This window comes from Aulonocara stuartgranti (genome assembly GCF_965226115.1).
Source record: "Aulonocara stuartgranti genome assembly, chromosome: 13".
In the NCBI taxonomy this organism is placed as follows: domain Eukaryota; kingdom Metazoa; phylum Chordata; class Actinopteri; order Cichliformes; family Cichlidae; genus Aulonocara; species Aulonocara stuartgranti.
The window spans coordinates 15296444-15316633 of NC_138949.1; the positions used below are offsets into that span (position 1 = coordinate 15296444).

At 44.8% G+C, this 20190-nt stretch overlaps 1 protein-coding gene across 1 annotated transcript; it reads right to left on the reverse strand.

Annotated features, from left to right (window-relative positions):
* Positions 1-7: 7 nt before the first annotated feature.
* On the reverse strand, positions 8-20096 carry tarbp1 (TAR (HIV-1) RNA binding protein 1). The gene is made up of 29 exons (XM_082558329.1): positions 19054-20096; positions 18846-18943; positions 18688-18757; positions 18307-18455; positions 18157-18209; positions 17949-18046; positions 17709-17844; positions 17524-17620; positions 17179-17268; positions 16945-17092; positions 16601-16867; positions 16064-16161; positions 15803-15961; positions 15496-15719; positions 15141-15372; positions 14831-15019; positions 14525-14724; positions 14373-14444; positions 14137-14257; positions 13477-13587; positions 13248-13397; positions 13064-13150; positions 12764-12966; positions 12593-12674; positions 12337-12508; positions 12056-12241; positions 10968-11092; positions 2860-2996; positions 8-602 (listed from the first exon to the last, which is right to left on the reverse strand). Exons 1-29 carry the CDS (start codon positions 19976-19978, stop codon positions 422-424), a joined length of 4860 nt encoding a protein of 1619 aa, XP_082414455.1. The 5' UTR covers positions 19979-20096; the 3' UTR covers positions 8-421.
* Between the last annotated feature and the right edge of the window lie 94 nt (positions 20097-20190).

Consider the following 20190-nt stretch of genomic DNA (forward strand, 5'->3'; position numbering starts at 1 on the left):
ATACAGGTCAACATAAAAAACAAAAGTCATGTTTATTTATACATTTAGAAAAATACAAGCAGTATTTAAAGATTAAGTACATCTCATTGAATACTGTCATTATAATTCAGTCCCAAAGCTCCATAGTCAGCCTCCAAAGGGGAAAATTTCCATTGATGCTTTGGCTCTTCTAACACAGACATAGTCTTCATTAATATGACAGCAAGCAGAGTGGAACATTTAGACATAATAGCCAGGGCTGATCTTTATTCATGACTCTCATTAAGGCCTGAGAGCAGCGCCGATGGCTCCTGACCACGCTGTCTCGACAGAAAGCCCTTGAGGTCATGATGTGAAGAAGCTTTACGCCTTCATTTAAAGTCTCCCCAGGAAATACTTTTCTCAGGAGATCGGCAAGAGAGGTCAGCATCAGGTGTCTTCATCAGCTGCGTTTTGAGTCGACCTCTGCCGAGCCAGAGCTGAGATGTTGTCGCGTGTATTCCCAGATTAACAGGGCAGCGCTCACGTGCACGTTGAGTGAGCGGATGATGCCTTGTTGAGGGATCTCCACGCACACGTCCAACATTTGGAGTAAGTTGGCAGGAATACCTTCACGTTCATTGCTAAAAGGAAGAAAAATAAAGAGGGGAAAAGAGTGAAGAATGTAACAAAGCATACATAAATATCTAACACTAAAATTAATTTCATTCAGATGAATCGTCTCTAATTCAATTCACATAAAAGGAGAGCACATAAATCTTTACTCAAATCCTCTTGAGAAAGGCCACTCACTATATTTTCAGCAAGTGGAGCATTTGGGATATGCTACTATCTTATAACTAAATTACACCTCAGTTAGCGAACTTGCTGCGCATCCTTTCCACAAAAACTTCTGTGAAATCATCCTGTGCAGCATGCAACTAGTGGGTATACTATTCAGTTCAATTATATTTATATAGCGCCAAATTACAACAACAGTCACCTCAAGGTGCTTTATATTGTAAGTTAAAGACCCTAAAATAACAAGAAGAAAAACCCGACAATCAGCCGATGCCCTATGAGCTAGCACTCATAGAGAAGCGGGAAGGAAAAACTCCCTTTTTAAAGGAAGACACCTCTGGCAGAACCAGAGGTTCAGGCTACGTCCACACTAGCCCGTATAGATTTGAAAATGGAGTTTTCGTCTAAAAACGCTCCGCGTCCAGACTATTGTTTTCAGTCGTTTTCACAGAGTTGTGAAAACCATTGAAAACCAAAACGAGCCATTGAAATGGCCGAAAACGCTTACGTTCCAGTACTGCGCATGCGTGAAACGCAAGAAGATTTGGCCTGCCTCGTTTAGTCTGCCGTTTATTTACTTTCCGGCTCTTTAAAATGTCGCGGCAAAATGTTGAGGAAAAGCACCGAGTTTTTTTAAAATGGACTGACAATGAGGTGGAGTTGTTGCTGCGAGAAACACAAAAGTACAAAGTTGCAAAAGCGATTGAGAATTAAACAATTTGAAGAAAAGCTATCTGATGCATGAACAGACTGATATTAATCTTTAACAGGGCTGTCAAAATTGAGAGCAAACAAAACAACTGCTGTATAATCCCCTCCGCTATCTTAGTTTAATTGGTCACATGACTGTTTTCGAAAAGGCTCCGCTGTCCACACTGCCACATGAAAACGGCGTTTTCAAATCTATCCTCTTTGGAGAGTGTTTTCAAAACGCTGTGTTTTCCTTGACTGAAAACGCCGTCTCAGTGTGGACGGAAGGCCAAAACTAAAACGTATTAGTGTGGACAAGGCCTCGGGGGGGGACAGCTGTCTGTCATGATCATTTGGGGGTGAGGATAGAGCGACGGGACAAAGAACCAGAGATTAATAACAACAACTGATGATTAAATGTAAGGTAGTGTCTACTGCAGCTGATGCTTTTTTTTTTTTAAACTTTCCTGTGGCTTTGTGACGCTACCCATATCATTTCATTTACGAGCTCTTACCAGGATCAGCCTTCAATTTCTCAAGTCTTTGCAATTATGAGTGAAAAAGCTCTTAATACAGACAGCTAATGAGTGCAAGTCCAATTCAAACTGTAATCAAATGAGCTCCAGCAATACATGCCAAGCAAAGCAAACGCAAAGACTTAATGACTTTGACCCAGTCTCTACTGAGGGTGCTGCACAGTAAGAAAGCGTGATTTGATGAGCTACATTTATCTTCGCTGTGAAAGTGGGTGACATAATAGCAACCTGATGAGAAATTACAGCTTGGCCATGCTGCGCTGAGGAGAGCGCAGCTGTGAAAGCACTCGCATGGGTGCTTAAGCTAACAGCGCTGCTCACACCTCAGTTGCCTGAATGGTGAACAAAACCAGACACCCACACAGAAGCCAGCACTATTACTCTCTCCCTCTCTGCCAGGGCAGCTGCACAGAATGAGGCTGGCTGCTAAAAAAAATCCTGTCACGCAAGCTTCTAATGCCTCAGTTTGCTACAAACTGTAAAAACAAATACACGCACCGACTAGGAATAATTAATAGGAATAATTGGGCCAAAATTAAGACATTTCTCAATCATTGCACTGCTTGTGCTGTTCTGTATAATTCATGGCTTTTCCTCTGCTTCTCGGGGACAGCCAATTATATCTCAGCATGCCCAGACAGGTACACAATTGAGAGGAGATGTGCAAACCCCACAGGGACGCACACTAAACTGGCGAGATAAAATGAAATGGCCTCGTCAGCGCTAACCGTTATCTATGTGACAGTCACAATGGCATGGGAACACTGAGGCCTGCGTATGTTTAGGCACAGCTGGTTGGGTTTAGGGGCCTGAATGATGGAAAAACACAACACGGAGCCTTTTTGGACTGTGACAAAATTAAAAGCTGCCGTACCCTAAAAGCAACAGGGTCTTTTCAGGGAACTGGTACTCCTGGAGGCTGTGACTGTTGGCTGTTTGCTCCACTCCCACAACGCAGTAACCTTCACTCTTCTTCACCTGCAAGAATTCAGTGAGCTCCATCGGCTTCACCTAAAGGACAGAAACAGTGTAAGATTTTAGAGATTGTTTACACAAATATTCTTTTAAAACAACAATTCCAACAATCAAGCTGTGATAAACTGTCCTCGTATATTTATAAGGACGGTAAATTCAGTACCCTTCTGCTACAGACTTTCATGCTGTGATATCAACAGCAGATTTTTCTGCTCCTTGCTGTGGATTAAAAGATGTTTCAGACCAATTTAATTTTTCCTGAGGAAATGCACCAGTCGCCTGGAATTAAATTGAAAGCACTTTTACATTAATACCAGAGGTTAATTGGTCTGGAGGGCAAACTTGCATACAAATCTTAAAAAGACTTGAGCTCAGTTTAGAATGTGAGATTTTATGACTTGAACATCATCCCAGCAGCAGGATCAATACTGCATCCTCTCTGAGAGGAGCTTTGTGCAATTTACACAGCTGGCCCGGAAGATCTATTAGTCACTTACATCACTTTTTTGCACGTATTCACAGGTTCTACAGTAAAGATCACAGGCAGTCGTGCTGAGAATGATCGAGCATTTTTAATTTTCAGCAAAAGTCCAAATATTGTTTCCTCCAGGGAATGATGTATCAAATTATCTGTGACAGTCTCCAGTTTTGCTGCATAATACAATCATATATTCTAATTCTAACATATATGGCAAGCACTAAAAAACCCACCAAAACCCATCACAAGGCAAAAAAAGAGCTTAATGATGACAAATGGTCTGCATGTATATGTACCTTAGAGTGTTCCCTGTGTTTTAGTCACACTTTGTGCAGGGTTGCCATCAAAAGCAACCTGGAGTTGAGTTTCTTCAGGATATTTCAAAAACATTTACCACTTTATCACCTGACTCACTGCTTCATCGCAGTCAGTCACATTTTATTACACTGAGCCCAGAAGTTACTGCTCACTATTTATTGTACTCAATATAAAAAACATTTTTACTTTTATTTAGTAGTGTTGTCAGAGTTTTGTGAGCCACTGTTTAAATTAAATACATGTATTAAAAAGGCCTCTATATTCAGAGTGTTATGTGTAACCAACTTTAAGGTATAAAGGTGAATTACAGCGCAATAATTACTTGGGCTCGTAATAAGACCCTGGCCAGAATCAGAAGACACCAAATTCGTATGGAGCCAAAGTATTGAGCAGCAATAATGACCTGGACACAATGTTAACTTTTGAGTAGCCACTCTTGTATTGTTACAAAGTATAACAGGTATTTGTCCAATTTGTACAGATAAAGTATAAAATAAAATAAATAGTGTGCACACTCAACAAAATAAAAGTACTCGTTGGGGCCCTTTAAGAATTTAGAGTTAAGCTGGCGATAGCCAACTTCAAAGGTCCTTGTGAATGTAACTGGAATGTATGAGTGTGTGGTGTGTATCTTCTTTGGGGTAGATCGTCCTCAAAGTGGTTGGCTCGCCATCTATCACAACCAGAATATCGTCCTGGTCCTTGGACTTTTCCGTCCTCTCCAAAAAACCTGACCGTTGCTCTGTTTCACAAAAGCCCAACACACACTGGCGTTGGAATTGCAGCAGCTCTCCGGATGAAAGGTGAGTGGTTAGCCGACGTTGCCTCTCTCCTTCATCCAGCCACTCGACTCCGGACTTCCAGCAGGTAAGTAGGCTGGCTTTCCTTCCTCTCAATCCTGAGTTTTCCTCTCTTTTGTCCGTGGATTTCTCGGTTTGAGTAGCAGATGCCTCCACTCCTCTTGCTGAGATAAGAAAAACCCGGGACACCATGCACCTCCACCTCACTTCCTGGCTGACAGGGTCAATGCGGCCTGGGTAGGCTCTGATTGGTTGCTGAGCTAGGTGTCCTCACGTGGGGTGAACTGAGAGGTGCATTCAATGGTCATAGGAAATACGACGCTTGTTGATGTGGACAGTTAATATAAAGAGAATAAGTATGATTTTTTTCATCTGGGCTACACCCTCCCCTCCTGAACTCATGCACGTCCCTGTGCATGGTAGACAGTTAAATGATGATTATTTGACGGGTCAAGGAAGAGGGCGAAGCAGGCTCTTCACCATCACTGATGACATCGGCCCAAGCTGAAGACAGTCCTTGCAAGAATGATTTTGCTGCAGTGATCAGAGGATTGCCTAGCTCCGTATAGTCAAGCCGTCGTGGCGGACGACGGTTTCTCTCAGATCTCCTTACAGAATCATTTGTATCCATGTTTTCCCTTGTATCCACTGGGACTATCTCCTCCACTCTCTCCTCAGAATTCGCACCTCTGGTGCCAGCCTCCTGAAATGGAAGTTGCCTTTCTTGGACGTCTGGGTCATCAACAGGTGAGTCAGTTTCAGTTAAGGTTATTTCATCCACTTGTTCGGTCGGTGTGACTCCATTGGTAGATAAGTACTCAGTATCATCTGTAGTACTGTTAGGCATATCAGGTATGTTGCCAAAATCAGATTGGCTGTCAAAAACAGGTGGGTTGTCAATATCAGGAACATTTACAGGACTCTCACTCACTGTGTGGACAGGGGAACTCAACCAAACAGGAATGAGCAAATCATCTTCTTCGTCTGAGGAGTTCTCTTCCTCTAGCGCTGGATTTGCACGGGTTCTTGGCCTGCGTGACACTGGCTTTTGTACATGCTCACTGCTTTCCTCCACAGATAGGTAGCCACATGGTAGCAACAGATCCCGGTGTAGTGTTCTTAGGGGACCATCTTTGTTTTCAGGCTTAACTGTATATACTGGGAGGTTGCCTGCCCTTCTCACCACTACATGCACAGTGTGTTCCCACTTGTCTGAAATCTTATGTTTGCCCCGGATACGGACATTCCTGACCAATACCCGATCTCCAGCTTCCAAGTCTGATGCAGTTACATGTCTGTCAAACCTCATTTTGTTCTTGTGAGCCATCTTTGCAGCCTTGTCCATAGCTAACTTGTAGCTTTCTTTGAGACGTGACTTGAGTTTTTGCACATATTCAGAGTGAGATGAGTGTTGTTCCTCTTGCACTGGCAGGTTGAATGCAAGGTCAACTGGCAACCGAGGTTGGCGTCCGAACATCAGTTCGTACGGAGTGAAACCAGTCACTTCATTCCTGGTGCAGTTATAAGCGTGGACCAGGGGTCTTACATGGTCACGCCAACAGGACTTATCTTGACCACGGAGAGTTCCCAGCATATCAAGCAAGGTACGATTAAATCGTTCCACAGGATTGCCCCTAGGATGGTATGGGGTTGTCCTCACCTTGTGGATACCAGCCACCTGACAGAGCTCCTTGATTGTGCGGGACTCGAAATCTGGACCCTGGTCACTATGCAATTTTTCTGGGATGCCATAGTGTACCATAAAGTTCTCCCACAGACACCTTGCCACTGTGCGGGCCTTTTGATTAGGTGTTGGGATAGCAACTGCAAATTTAGTGAAGTGGTCCGTGATCACCAATATATCTTTGGTTCCACTCCTGTCAGCTTCCAGGGACAAGAAGTCCATGCACAAGAGTTCAAGAGGTCGTGTCGTATTAATGTTGACCAAGGGGGCCGCTCTTTCAGGCCGTGCCTTCCTCCGCACGCACCTGCCACACGTCTTCACTTTCCTTTCCACGTCCAAAGCCATCCTTGGCCAATAAAATCTTAACCTTACAAGGTCCAGTGTACGGTCGACTCCCATGTGACCCATATGGTCATGCAGGCTGGTGAGAACTGTGTTGCGAAGCTCAGCTGGAAGTACAAGCTGGTAGGTTTTCTGGGACCCCTCTTGGCGTCGCCGGTACAAGACATTGTTGCGGAGCTCAAGACGGTTAAGCTCTCGGAGGAGCAGTGGAAGCTCAGGGAACTGTGTGCGCACGGTTGGAGGTGGTGTGTCCCCATATTCGATCTGAGAAATAACATGCTTTATACACTGATCGGCTCTTTGCTCGTCTGCCAGCTCTGCCTCAGTTAGATGGGGAATGGTTGGCAGACCTCCAAACTGTTCCTCTTGCCCATAGCTATCAGGTACAGCACTAGGAGACACAGCAAGCACCTCCACCAAGGCAACACAATCTGCATCTGCCTCTCTTTCATTGTCAGGACTGACGCTGTAGGTGAACTGCCTCTCACAGATTGCTTTCACCACAGACTGATTTACAGCATTGATGTTGTCTGGATCACAAAGGTGATCTTGAGTGAACTGTTGTATGCGTTCAATCTCTTTTTGTGATTTCAGGTCGTCCGCTAGCCCTCCGTGTGGTCTGCGTGATAATCCATCCGCATCTCCATTCTGCTTCCCTGGACGATAGAGGAGTTTGAAAGAGAATGTGGACAGTGCTGCTAGCCACCTATAGCTAGTTGCGTCAAGTTTTGCTGAAGTCAGAATGTAAGTCAGCGGATTACTATCCGTTACAACAGTGAAGTGGTTGCCGTAGAGATAGTCGCTGAACTTTTCTGTAACTGACCACTTGAGCGCCAGAAACTCCAACTTGTGCGCTGGATAGCGATTTTCGCTCCGTGACAGCCCTCTACTTGCATAGCCTATGACTCTAAGTTGTCCCTCTTGCTCCTGATACAATACAGCACCAAGCCCAGTGGTACTGGCGTCGGTGTGCAGTATATAGGGTTTCTGGGGGTCAGCGAAGGCAAGTACAGGGGCAGTGGTGAGACTTTGGATGACTGACTCGAAGGCTTCCTGGCAAGCTGGCGTCCAGCGACCTCCGAAAGGGTCTTTTGGGTCATGGTACTGATGTGCACTTTGTCTTGCGTTTACTTTTGATTTCTTGTGGCTAGGTGGGTACCCTGAAGTTAAGTTGTGGAGAGGTTTCACAATGCTGGAATACCCCTTAACGAACCTTCTATAATACCCAGCAAAACCAAGGAACGACTTTAACTCTCGCAGGGTCTGTGGGACAGGCCATGTTTTAAGGGCCGAAATCTTCTCAGGGTCAGTCCGAACTCCATTTCTGGAGACCACATGTCCCAGATAACGGACTGAAGTCTGGAAGAAGACACATTTCTCTGGTGACAGCTTTAACCCAAACTCTTTTAGACGAGTGAGCACTTTCATGAGTCTTTCTTCGTGTTCCTCAAGGGTTCGGGAGAATACTATCACGTCATCAAGAAAGACCAATGCATCCTTCAAATGCATATCCCCCATGCACCGCTCCATTAACCGCTGGAACGTGCTGGGGGCGTTCGTTACACCCTGAGGCATGCTGTTGAACTCCCAGAAGCCGAGAGGGCACACAAAGGCCGTCTTCGGTTTGTCTGCTTCTTCGACCTCGATCTGGTAGTACCCTGATTTTAGATCAAGAACAGAGAACCACTGTGAACCATTATAATCAATGCACAACCGGACTTGGCCGTTCTTTTTCCGGACTACCACTATGGGTGACGCAAATGGGGACTCTGACTCTCTAATAACTCCTGCATCAAGGAGTTCCTGAATGTGCTTCCGGACAGCCTCAATGTCCCGTGGGTGGATTGGCCGGGCACGTAGTTTGAAAGGCGTGCCATCCGAAGGTTTTATATGATGTCGCACCTGGTCCGTCCGGCCAAAATCCAGGTCGTGCTGTGCAAACACCTCAGGCATGCCGCTGAGCTGCTGAGTGATGCGCTGTTTCCATTCCAATGGAACTGGGGAGTCACCAAAATTGAAGGTTATGGTGGGCTCTTGGAAAGACGGAGTCTCTGGAGTTCTCTGGGATAGTTCTGACTGTTTGGTCTTGTTGTGTTCCTTTAATAGGATGGTTTGATAAGCACTAACCTCTGCAATAGTACACTTGGCAGGGATGACAATGTCGTGGTCAGACTCGTTGCTTATAACAACTGGCAACTTGTGGGGCCGCCGCTGGGGAAAGTCCACCAGACCGGCTTTAAGTAGCAGGCCACCGGGCAAGGGGGACGATGATGGGTACTCAATTACAACTGATTTTTCATCCTGAAGGCCCTCGCCAAGGGCGACTCCCTCCACCACTACAGTTGAACCAGCTGGAATGACTTGAGGCATCTTGCCAAGTAGCTTCACTACCCCCTGATGGGTGTCACTTGTCTGCTTCCGTCAACTCAATGATTTTGAAGACTACTTTGTAGCCATGTGGGAGGGGTTGACGATTGGCTAAGTCAGTCTCTGAGTAGATGTCGAACAGTACATCTAGGGTGTTTGTGCCTATGAGCATGAGGGATTGTGAAGTGTCAGGGACGATTAAAGCAAGTGTGTTTACATCTACTGGAACACCTATAAAGTCCTTTGGAAAAGTTATGGTCATTTCTATATAGCCAAAGTAAGGCACTAGCTGGCCATTAGCACCTTCCACTTCTAAGAGGTCATGTAGTGGCTTGATCTTTTGCTCTGAAAGGTGCTGCTGGTAAAATGACTCAGGAACAGTGGTAACTTGGGAGCCTGAGTCAAGAAGACAGTTGACTTCTTCACCTCTCACAGTCACTTGAGCTGTACTTCTGGTACCAATCAACTGTTTAGGGAGTTGGAAAGATTGGTTCTGCTCTGAATGGTTTAAGCCAGAACATGTTTGTGCTTTGACAGTCTTTGCTGGGGTACTTACTTTGTTAACCTCAGCTGTGATTTTGTCACCATTGTTTACGTCTGAGGGACGTTGTTGACTCTCCTCAGCTCCTGTTTGTCCCACAACAGGAACTGTTAGATGTTTAAAGGTGAATCTGTACAATCTCGTGCTTCCCACTGGCGTTGTTTCTCCTCCAACTGCTTCTTTTTTTCTGCTACTAGGTTGGGGTTAGCGGGGTCAACACAGCATGGAGCGATATGTCCATCTTCACCGCAGTTGAAACAATACCAGGGCTTGGGTCTGCCCCTTTGCCTCTTTGAAGTCTGTCTTTGCATACGTCCATCTACACCATGTGGCTTTGACATCTTACTCTGCGGCTTCCCTGCAGGGTCCTTGCTGTTTGCAAACTTTGTTTTTTTCTGTGACATGAATGTAGTTAGTTGACTTTGCAGACTCGCCACCTGCTTTCGCAGATCCTCAATAGCAGCAATGCTACTCCCATGTTTCTCCTCTGGTTCACAAACATGTGCACCCTGGAACTGTAACTGAGTTCTCTGCTTTGTGGTGCCAATGTGTTTTCTCATACGGTTAGTTTTTGCTTGCTGTCGATCTTCCTCAGAGCGAATCATTAACAACAGGTCTGAGAATTGGGGTGGGCTGCTCTTCTTTTGCTCAAGTTGCAGGGCGCTGAGTAGGTCGTTGTCCCAACATCCCCTGCAGAACTGTTTAAGTAGATGTTTGTCCACTTCTTCACATGCGACTCCCCCCCTCTTCGTGGCTCTGTTTAATGCTAGCTGTAGCCGGTGAAGGTAAGTGGATGACTTCTCACCTGGATCTTGAAGGGTGTTCAGGAATTGAGCGAAAAGTTCCTCGCCATCTTCTACAGTGCCAAAGGCTGAATCTAGAAGCTGCAAATAAGTCACAGGTGGTGACTCAGGCCGCAAACTCTTAACTATATCAGCTGCTGGTGGGAGCAGGCTCTCATGGATCTTTCTGGATATTTGCAGGGGGGACATGCTGGGATCATTTTGGAGCAGTTCAATTTGTGTGCGCCATGTGTCATAATCAGTTTCATTGTTAGGTCTGGGAACCTTACCGGAGAAGGAACGGAGTCTCACCTGGGACTGGATGTGTGGGACAACATCTTGCCTTCGTACGATATGCTCTACCACAACCTTCTGAATGTCAGGTGGGTTCAAGTCACTTACTGAGAGGGACGCTGCTCTCCTTCCATTAGTGAGGGGCTACATATGGTACATCCATCATTAAAATTCCCAAACAGTACAAAAAGAATGAACCTTTTAGACACGTGGGCCTTTAAATACAGAGCTACTGTAACTCTCAATAATGCACATCTACAGATTAACTGAATAAACAGCATTATTTCTACTGCTGTCTGGATATTCTGTGTGTGTGTGTGAGATCCTGACAATCTATTTTAACCTTAATCTAACCATGTGCACTTCTGATCATCAAAATAAGTTTATTTTCTGCACATCACCTCTAACAAAGGAAGCCACAGCTCAGCTGAGACGCTCAGGGACTGGAAGTTTTTGTCATTCACGTGGCGGAGGCTATCCAGAACCAGAGCGCTGGCACCGAATATTTCACAAGTCCGGCAGAGACCTGCAGCGACAAAGACAGTGTGTTTGATTTGGGTGGGGTTTTTTAAAATAAAAATGCTCCATGACATCCAAAGCACAGGAGGTTAATAAAAAGACTGTTCCAGTTTTGAGTTTCCTAGAACACCACTGTGTGTACAAAGAGATGCAAATTGAGTCTGGGATTCAAAGTAAAACATTTACAGAAGGACCAGGCTAACAGTCTTTCTTGCATTACACAGTATCAATATTGGCTTAAAAAAATCTTTTTCCTCTATAAACAAATTCTCATTGTGTTCGTGCCTTATCACCTGAGACAACAGCACTCGAGTACACTTCCAGAGAACATATATTATGTGCTTGATGAAGGCAGGTGCAAAACCGTGTAAAACCAGATAAGATGGTTCAAATGGATGTGTTTCTCTGTTCTTCTATATCATTGTTACGAAACAGAAATACACTGACATTGTGTAAGGGGTTTGTGCAGGGGGAGGGGCTTCCACACAAGGTAAAACTGAGAGCCGAGATCCAGGGAAGTGCAGAGTCATTTCAAGTCATTCTGGAAAAGCAGCTCTCATAATCTAGCTAAAAGGAGTTTTCACTTGTGGTTTCGAAACTCCTGATTGGCTGCATTTAGGACATAAGGGCAATATGAGTCAATTGTGGTCATGCTACTCGTGACCTCAAGTTCTCAATCTGTGGAAACTGCAGTAAAATTGTGGTGCTCTCAAAATAAACAATAAAAGTAATAAAAGTTGGTTAAATGATTTATTATTTAACAGCTCACTTTGTGTTTACTAGCAGCAACACGCACATGTTGTGTGTATATATCTCTACAGCTGTCTACCTACTGTCTACATGTGAGGTGTTCAGGGGCCATCTGTAAATTGCAGCTGCAGAAAACAACTCTGCTTACTCGCTCCCTAAACGTAACCCGTACTAGTAACCAAAAATGTACAATAATACATTGATGTGTGGTGCTCCTGACCTCCCAGATTGGTGGGCTTGTCGATAAGCGAGGCCACAACCAGCAAGGCACCGTGCAGTTTTCCCAGTCTAGCAGCCCTCTGTGGTGGAACCAGCTGAAGTTCAGGCTCCTGCTCCTGGATGCCCAGTCTCCAGGGCGTGATCTTCTTTTGCACCTCAGCCCAGCGTTCCTCCTTATCCTGCTCACCTGGAAGACATAAAGCCATGACGGTCAATAAGAGAAACCTTATCACTGACTGGTGCTTAAGAGTGTTACTACTACTACTACTGCTACTACTGTACTTCTGTCTTGCTGGATCCAGTCTCCAGGTTGAAGCTGGTTCAGATCAAGAGCAGGATTTCTCAAAGGCAAAGATGGACCTTCTGAGAAATATGAGAGTTTCTCAAATTTCCAGGGTGGTATCCACTCATCATCAGCCAACTCAGAAAGACTGGGAAACGTACAGAATATTGTCTAGGAAAGCAAAATAAGAAAGAAAACAAGCATGTTAGACTGTGTTACTATATTTTAGCAGGATTTAATTGCAAAATAGCGTACCTCAATACTGTAATCCCTGATTGGATGAAAGGCACCAAAGAAGAAGTGCTCCTGAATCCTCGTCCAGTTTTTGTTGGCATTTCTACATGTGAGACAGCAAATATGTACTAAAGCATATTAGCCTGATGCAAAGAACAAAACCTGCCAACATTTGAACCGCTCTGCTCTCACCCAGTGCTCTGCATGGCTTCAGCCTGGTTCAGACAGGCCTTGATCACAGAGGAAAGCCCCCCTAAACCATCTGCCTCTTCCACGTGGTTTTCCGCCAGGCTCCACACCCTTTTCAGAGCCAGTAAGGCATACAGGCGCACGCTGAAGTTATGGTTAAAACACGACTGCAGGATGACGTCTAGTGCTTTTCGCAACTGCGCCGCCTTAAGATATAAAAGAAAAAACACAATGTGAATACTCAAGAGTTTATTAATAAAAACAAATACTGTCTGGGTGGGAAAAAATAATTAGCGATACTACCTTTTCTTTAAGATTAGGAAAGATGACACTGAAATGTACGAGAACAGATAAGAAAGTGCAGACGCTCGTCTTAGTCTTTTCGTGATCCTGCACAGAAACAAGCACCAGAAGTGGTTTATAATTTAATTTAGAATGAAAAACCATTCCCTCCAGTTCTACAGAGTTTGAAAGAGCTGGAGCTCACCAGGCTGAAGCAGGACCAAAAGCTGTCAGTGTGTTGTGGATATCGGACAAGGATCAGAATCATCATCCATTCGATCAGGTACTTGACAGAAGCCTGGTTACTGCAAAATCCCGCTTCAAACACACGACCCCACAAAGTGGCAACAAACTCCTGCAAATGAAAGCGCAGTCACTCACAGAGAGGATCAGTCGATCCTGGAAGATTTAAGGTGAGTGTATGACTATCTTACCTCTCGGAGTTTGGGCAGCAACAGCAGCAGTGTTTGCCATACTCGGTTTTTAACACGATGTTGCAGGGAGTTGCTATAGTAACGCACTTTTGACCTTGATATATCATTATCCTGTAGAAATGAAACAAAAATCATGGGAAAGGATGCAAAGTGGCTGTAACTGCTACTTCGCCATTTATTTAAAAGAATCAGGAGCTCATCTAGTCCACAATCCATTGCAATTCCCAGGTTATTGCCCATAAAACGACAAGTGTCACCTTGATCTTGAGCAGAATTTGGGTGAACATCTATGAGATGATCATTGTGTGACCAAATTATGACCAAAACTGTGGGTTAATAATTCTTGTGAACTGTGACAGGATGGACGGATAACAAATCCTCGCCGTGGAATAAGCTCTAAGGCTAATTCCGCATTCTGATTTTCTTTGAAAGCTGTGAAAGAGTTTAACTTCAATTTAATGCCTGTATATATTAATTTGCATATATTTGTGATCTCCAATCAGTCACAACTGATGGATAAAGAGTAAAAAAAAAAAACTATCATCATACAACGATCCACTTTGGAAGTTTGATTGCTGGCAGTCATGTAGACCTGGAGTCTCACCACACCACAAAAAACCCCAAAACACACTGCTGTGAACCTGACAAGGCCAAACGCACCTTTTTCAACAGCTCCATTGCCACTTCCTCCATTAGTCTTTGATGCTGGAGATTAGAAGAATCCAGGTGGCACAGGAAAGCCAGAACACATGTGCGAGGCAACTGATCATCTCTGTTATCACTGGAAAATAAAAACAGTTGTTCAGCTGTGGAAACATCCACACAGCAAGAGAGACCTCTAGTGGCACTATTATAAATCATATCAATAAGAAGTGAGCTTTCACTGAATTGTTTACCTCGTTACTGCGACATTAGCTGCACACTTTTCACCAAGTTGCTCCACATATATTTGGACATCCTGGACGAGTCTTGGAAAGAGCACGATTAAATAGTTAAAACAGCTCTAAGAAGCTACTAAATAAATGTGAAAAATGCGGCTAAGCCTTACCGTTGATCTCTCCTGAACACTGGACCGTAAACACAAGCTTCTGTAATTATGCTGATGTGGTTGAAAATACTAGAAAACACCGTGTCGGCCTGGTCACCGCTGCCTCCACCTGCAGGCAGCCACATCTGACAGCAGTGTTGAAGCAGTACGCCAAAAACTCCACTCTTTGACTGAGACAACTCCATCAGATCACGGGCGATCTAAAAACAAACACAGACACAACAAATATTAATATTTCATTATTGAAATTACATTTTCAAAGTCCAAATTTCTGTCTCGCTTCTTTCCTGCTGTGAGGTGAATCACCTGTTTCAAAGTGGCCGCCAGGGTCGGAGACTGAGCTTTTGTCAGCTGAAGCAGTTTATGGTGGAAAGCCGTGGAGATGAAGCCTTTAAGTGCCGGCCAGAAGTCATTGGCATTAGTGCTCAGGCCTTGTACCAGCTCCCAGCTCAGACTCACAGCCTCCACACACAGGGCCTCTTCATCACGCACTAACTGGAATCAAATGTCACCACAACAGACGCACCATGAGGAAATCGCTTCATTGGCAGTTAGTTTACAACAAATTATTCACATAAAAACTGGAAGAAAATGACTGATATGAAATTAGCCTCACTTGCGGCAGGACTGTCTCCATAAAGGTGAATACAGGGAGCACCAAGTCACTGGGCAGGAGAGCCAGGGCCTCCACACTGCAACTCAAAGCAGCCTTGAGAGTCTCAGCTGCTTCTACAGACTCAGGAATTCCAAAAGCCTTAATCAGGAAATTCAGACAAATCCACTGGTCTCGCATAAAGTTGGCAGAGAAGCGTCCCCAGTCCTGTAGCAGATCTTGAACTTCCAGATCACTACCAAAAGAAGAAACAGGCCCATCGCTCATTACGGCAGCCGAGAACTTATATTCATCTGAATTAAAGTCTTTAGTTAGTTACTTTAGTTAAAAAAAAATAAAAAAAACGGCTTCCACTAACCAGTCTATTGTCTCTGGTTTCAGTAGACGTTGATTGACATTTCCTAGAGATGTCTGACTGTGTGAGGAAGGCAGCTTTGGGCTGTAGAAGTATTCATTCAGTGATTTCAGAGCAGAAACTGTCTCTGGTTGCTTGTCAATCACTTCATGCTCCATAACACCACACACCGTGGCCAGCGACGCCATAGTAACTGCTCTAGTTACCTGGTATGCTAAAGAGGGGACCTGGCAACAACAATCAGTGAAACAATCAAAATAGTGACTGAAATCCTGCCTAATGAGAGAGACATTAAAGTTTAAGTTGGTACCTGCTGGTCTGGTTCTCGCAGGACTGTGAGCCCGTACTTAATCAGTTTAGAGAAACCACTGTGAGGAATCTTGTTGTGGTATTGTGGCATAGAGCGACACATGACAACCAGCTGCCTCAGGACATAAAGATAGAGCTCTGCTCGCTCGATATCAAACACCTGTTAAAAAAAAACAGACAACATACGTGCAGACGTCAGAGTTGGCCACCAGGGGCATCTGTGTAATTGGACTGAGACTGGCCTGCTTGATTTGCTAAATACCTCCTGCAATTCCCCACACAGCCGCCTAAAGATGAACTCCTGGATGGGATCAAGAAGCCTTAAAATCGCCATCTCAGTAGATACCATCACACTGTCCCCTGTGAAACAGAGAGAGAGGTGGAATGTAATGAACATGACGGCGACGGTTCTGGACAAAATAATCAAAAAATAAAGGGATAAAATCAAACTATAAATCAATATAAATGTCCAGTGTTTCCTAATAAAGAGGTAGCAGAAGTACTGGGAAAAACAGCTTAATAATCAAAGGCAGTGATATCAAACTCATTTCCCATCGCACGCCACATACAGCCCACTTTAATCTGATATCATAAATGTCACCAATAGATGAAAGAAAAAGATAAAATATGCAGATCTCTCACCATCAAATACGGATGTAAAAGTGACATTTACAAGGACGTATGTTATACAATATAACACCAAATAATAATTTGGGAGGACAGGTTTAATGATTTGTTCAGTGAATAAAAAAATCAGATAGAACAGCTCGGACAATAATTCAGCGCTATCCTTGCAAACCTTGCTCCGCTCCGTCCTGTTGACTCCTTGGGATTTCTCCGAGCTGGAACAGTCTGAGCACCAGCTGCAGGCTCTTGTCACTCTTACGCAGAGGCAAGTAGATATTGGTGCTGACTCTGCTCAGGGTCTCCAGCAGTGGTGATAAAAGCGACTCCAGGGTGTTGCTGATCTCTGCCCCAGATTGACCCCTCTCCATGTCCACACACAGCAGAATAGCTCTGGCCAACCTATCGGCCTCTCTGGAGTCAGGTAACCTCTCGGTCTGACCTGGGAGAAGATAAAAAGCCTTAAAATATACACACACCAAACCAGCAGATACAGCGACTGTATCACTTCAGACTCACCTGTGCTAGCTGGGACTCGAAGATAGGAGACTATTTCGCCTTGAACATAAGCTCTTACGGTTTCCTTACTCGTTAAAGCACCAGTGCAATCTTCATCTGTAATCCTGGGCTTGAAACTGCCTTCATTTTCCAACAGCCAAGCACACAGCTGCAGTGATGCCCCAACATGTAGGATAATGATTAGGTAATCACAGTTTGCAATCTGAATCATGTTCCATTGTTGATACAGCGTACCTGCTTCCAAAGCTGCGTCCCTCTACACAGCGACTCGTCTGCACGGAAATGCGTCAGGAAGCTAAAAACATCATTGAGGGTAACTTCACTCTGACAAAAAAAACAAAACACAAAAGCTCAGCTATTGGACTGAATAACTTAAGCTATAGTCTTACAGAAAATCTAGTAGAAGAGATCGATAAAAAGAGTAAATTAAAGTAAACACATCCATGTGATGCTGTCATGGCAATATAGACCAAAATATCAGATTTTTTGGTCGTAGAACAACAAAAGCTTGATCAACTCAGTACTTGGAAGATGTGCTTAATAAAGAATCCAGTATTTTGCATCGCACTTCTGTCTTACCACAACTGTGAGAGAGAGGGCACTGTTCAGCAGGAAGCACTGGGCAGCTCCTCTTAAGAGGACTTGATGAGTGATCATGGTGCAGCGCAGGACGTCCCTGTACAGACAAAAGACACACAATGACCACTTTATTAAGTGTCACCAGCTTCGACAGAGTATGTCTAAGTGTAACCACTGTAAGTTACCTCAGAGCAGTGAGCCCGCTGGTCCCCAGTAGTGGACAAGGGGGAAGTTTAGACAGGGCCTGACAGAGGAAGAGGAGGGGAACTGCACACCAGTGTTTAGAGCCCAGCTGCTGAATCAGCTGAAGCAAGACATAACCTACAATGTGAACACAGTAGTCAGAGGTGGATTTAGCAATTTAACCATGAGCTGTGAGAGGACTTTGTTCATAAGTGTTCGCTGTGGCTTCTGTGACCCTTTACCTCTATGCTCTGTTGGCAGGCTACTGAAGAAGGTAGCCAGAAAGACTTCGAGTTTAACCCCCAGTTCGGGACAGTCTCCCACACTCTGACCAACTGACCTATATGTGGAAAGAAGCTGGGTTAATTAAGGCTAGTGCAAAGCAGTACTTAACATAATAATCCCTGCATTACTATTACTTCCAATTGTTAATGAATGTTAAATTCTCACCTGTGGAAGAGGGATGTTTCCGAGAGAACATCCATAAAGGGGCCAACGATGAACTTAAGAGCAAAGCAACAGAAGAGGAAACTTTAATGCACGCTTTTAACTTTGTACTGAATGAAAACAATCAAGAGCCAAGGAACAAATTAAGTCTACCTGAGAAAAGGCCAAAGCAAAAGTCGGCTGCTGAAGAACCCGGAGCTCGAGCAGATGACACACTCCTTCTCGCATTAAGGATTTATTCTCACTGTGGAACATGCGCTGGTACACACACAGCAGCCAGGAGGGGTGGAAGAGTCCTTGACCTGAAACATTAGAAACAAACTACCACTCTGAGATCTTTCACACTTACTTTACAGTTACTTTACTTTTCAAAGAATTTAAGTGAGAAAAAACTGACCAAGGGATTTTCTACTTGACTTATGTACTTCTGAAAGAAGATATAATCAGTTCAGCCCATTTCATTCACAGAGGCCTAATAAGCTGGAAGACTCGCTACATCGAATCTACTTTTAAAAGGTAATGTTTTTTCCTTGCCTTGATCATCATTCGCTGTTGTTTGGATCAGTGTGTCTATCCTGTTTAAAACTGGCCGGACCACGTGAATCTGCAGAGGGAGAGGAGGAACAGTAAAACAGATGTATCGAGATCCCTCCTTGGAAAAAGCAGTCAAACACTGGTGCAGGATATCCTACTTGGTTTTCCTCTAGAGTCTCCATCACCAGTACGTAATCCTCCCAGAACTCTCTGAGCAGCTTGCTCTTGCTGAAAGCCCATTTAAACAAGTTCTCATCTGCAACAGTTTAGGAAAAAAAGTTGTCTGACAAGCCATAAAATAACAGTAAACCTAAAACTGGCCTAATGTCTGCTTTCAGTGTGTGCGTGTTTTTTTTTTTTTTATACCTTCCCCTGTTGCAGAAAGAGGACAGTCTAATCCATCCTCTTCAGACAGGGCTGCACACCTTTTCAGCAGGAACAGTGCTCTCTTTCTTGACACGCTGTCTCTGTGGATCAGTCCATCCTGAACCATCCTCCAGAACTGAAGGGACAGACGAGGGTCGGAGTCAGAGCAGCAGGAAGAGGGGAGGTGGTGGTGAGGTTTAAGGAGGTGGTCTGACAGGGCTGTCAAACACAGCAGAGTGCGCTCTGTAACCGCAGGAGTGCGGTCGGTGGAGTGCCAGCTGCATAGATCATCCAGGATGAGCTTGAGGATGCTTATTAACCGCTCACTGCTGAGGCAGTTCAGCAGACTTAAGATGACCCTGACTGGCTTGGAGACCAGTGCATCAGGGAGTGTCCTGATGGAAGAGAGACTAGAAGACACGGTGGTATGTGTGAGCTGTTCATCTGCTGCCAGAAACGGCAGAAGAGCAGCTACCACTTCACTCGCAACCTCCACACTGAGTCTTCCCGGAGAGGTCAGCTCTTCCTCTGACAGATGGAGTGAGGGCAGGATGGACTGACAAACTCGCCTGCACACAGCCTCGTTACAGAGAGGTACACTCACACTCAGTAGTCTGCACGCAGCTGCTGTGCTCTCCCTGCACCGCACACCTTCACCTGCTTCAGCCGAAATTCTGGAGAGGAAAGGCAGACACTTGGTCCAAAGGACCGACTCAACTTTATCTAAAACACAGCGTCTCTTTGCATCTGGAAACGAGGTCGAGTCCGGCTCGATCAAAAGCGGTCCGAGTCCCTCAATGAAAGCTGTCAGCGCCTCCACCCGCTCCGTGTCTGGCCACGACTCACTCGGCCAGGAAAGAGACTCAAAAAGAAGGTCGTAGTCAGGCGAGCTGGATAACACTGCGTTAATTAAAGCGGAATACATTGCGAGCGTCTGTTAAATTGCTAGGTATGAGCATAGCAAGCGAGCTGCTACCGGCTGCTACCCAGTAGCAGCACGTTTTGATAAAACAGAACGTAAACTTCCGTAAACGTAATTCCCAACTCTCGCGAGAAATGTGAGGCAGAAAAGAATCTAACGCTGAAAAAAAAAAATGCAAACTGCTCAAATTTAAATAGAAAATTAATAGTATATCG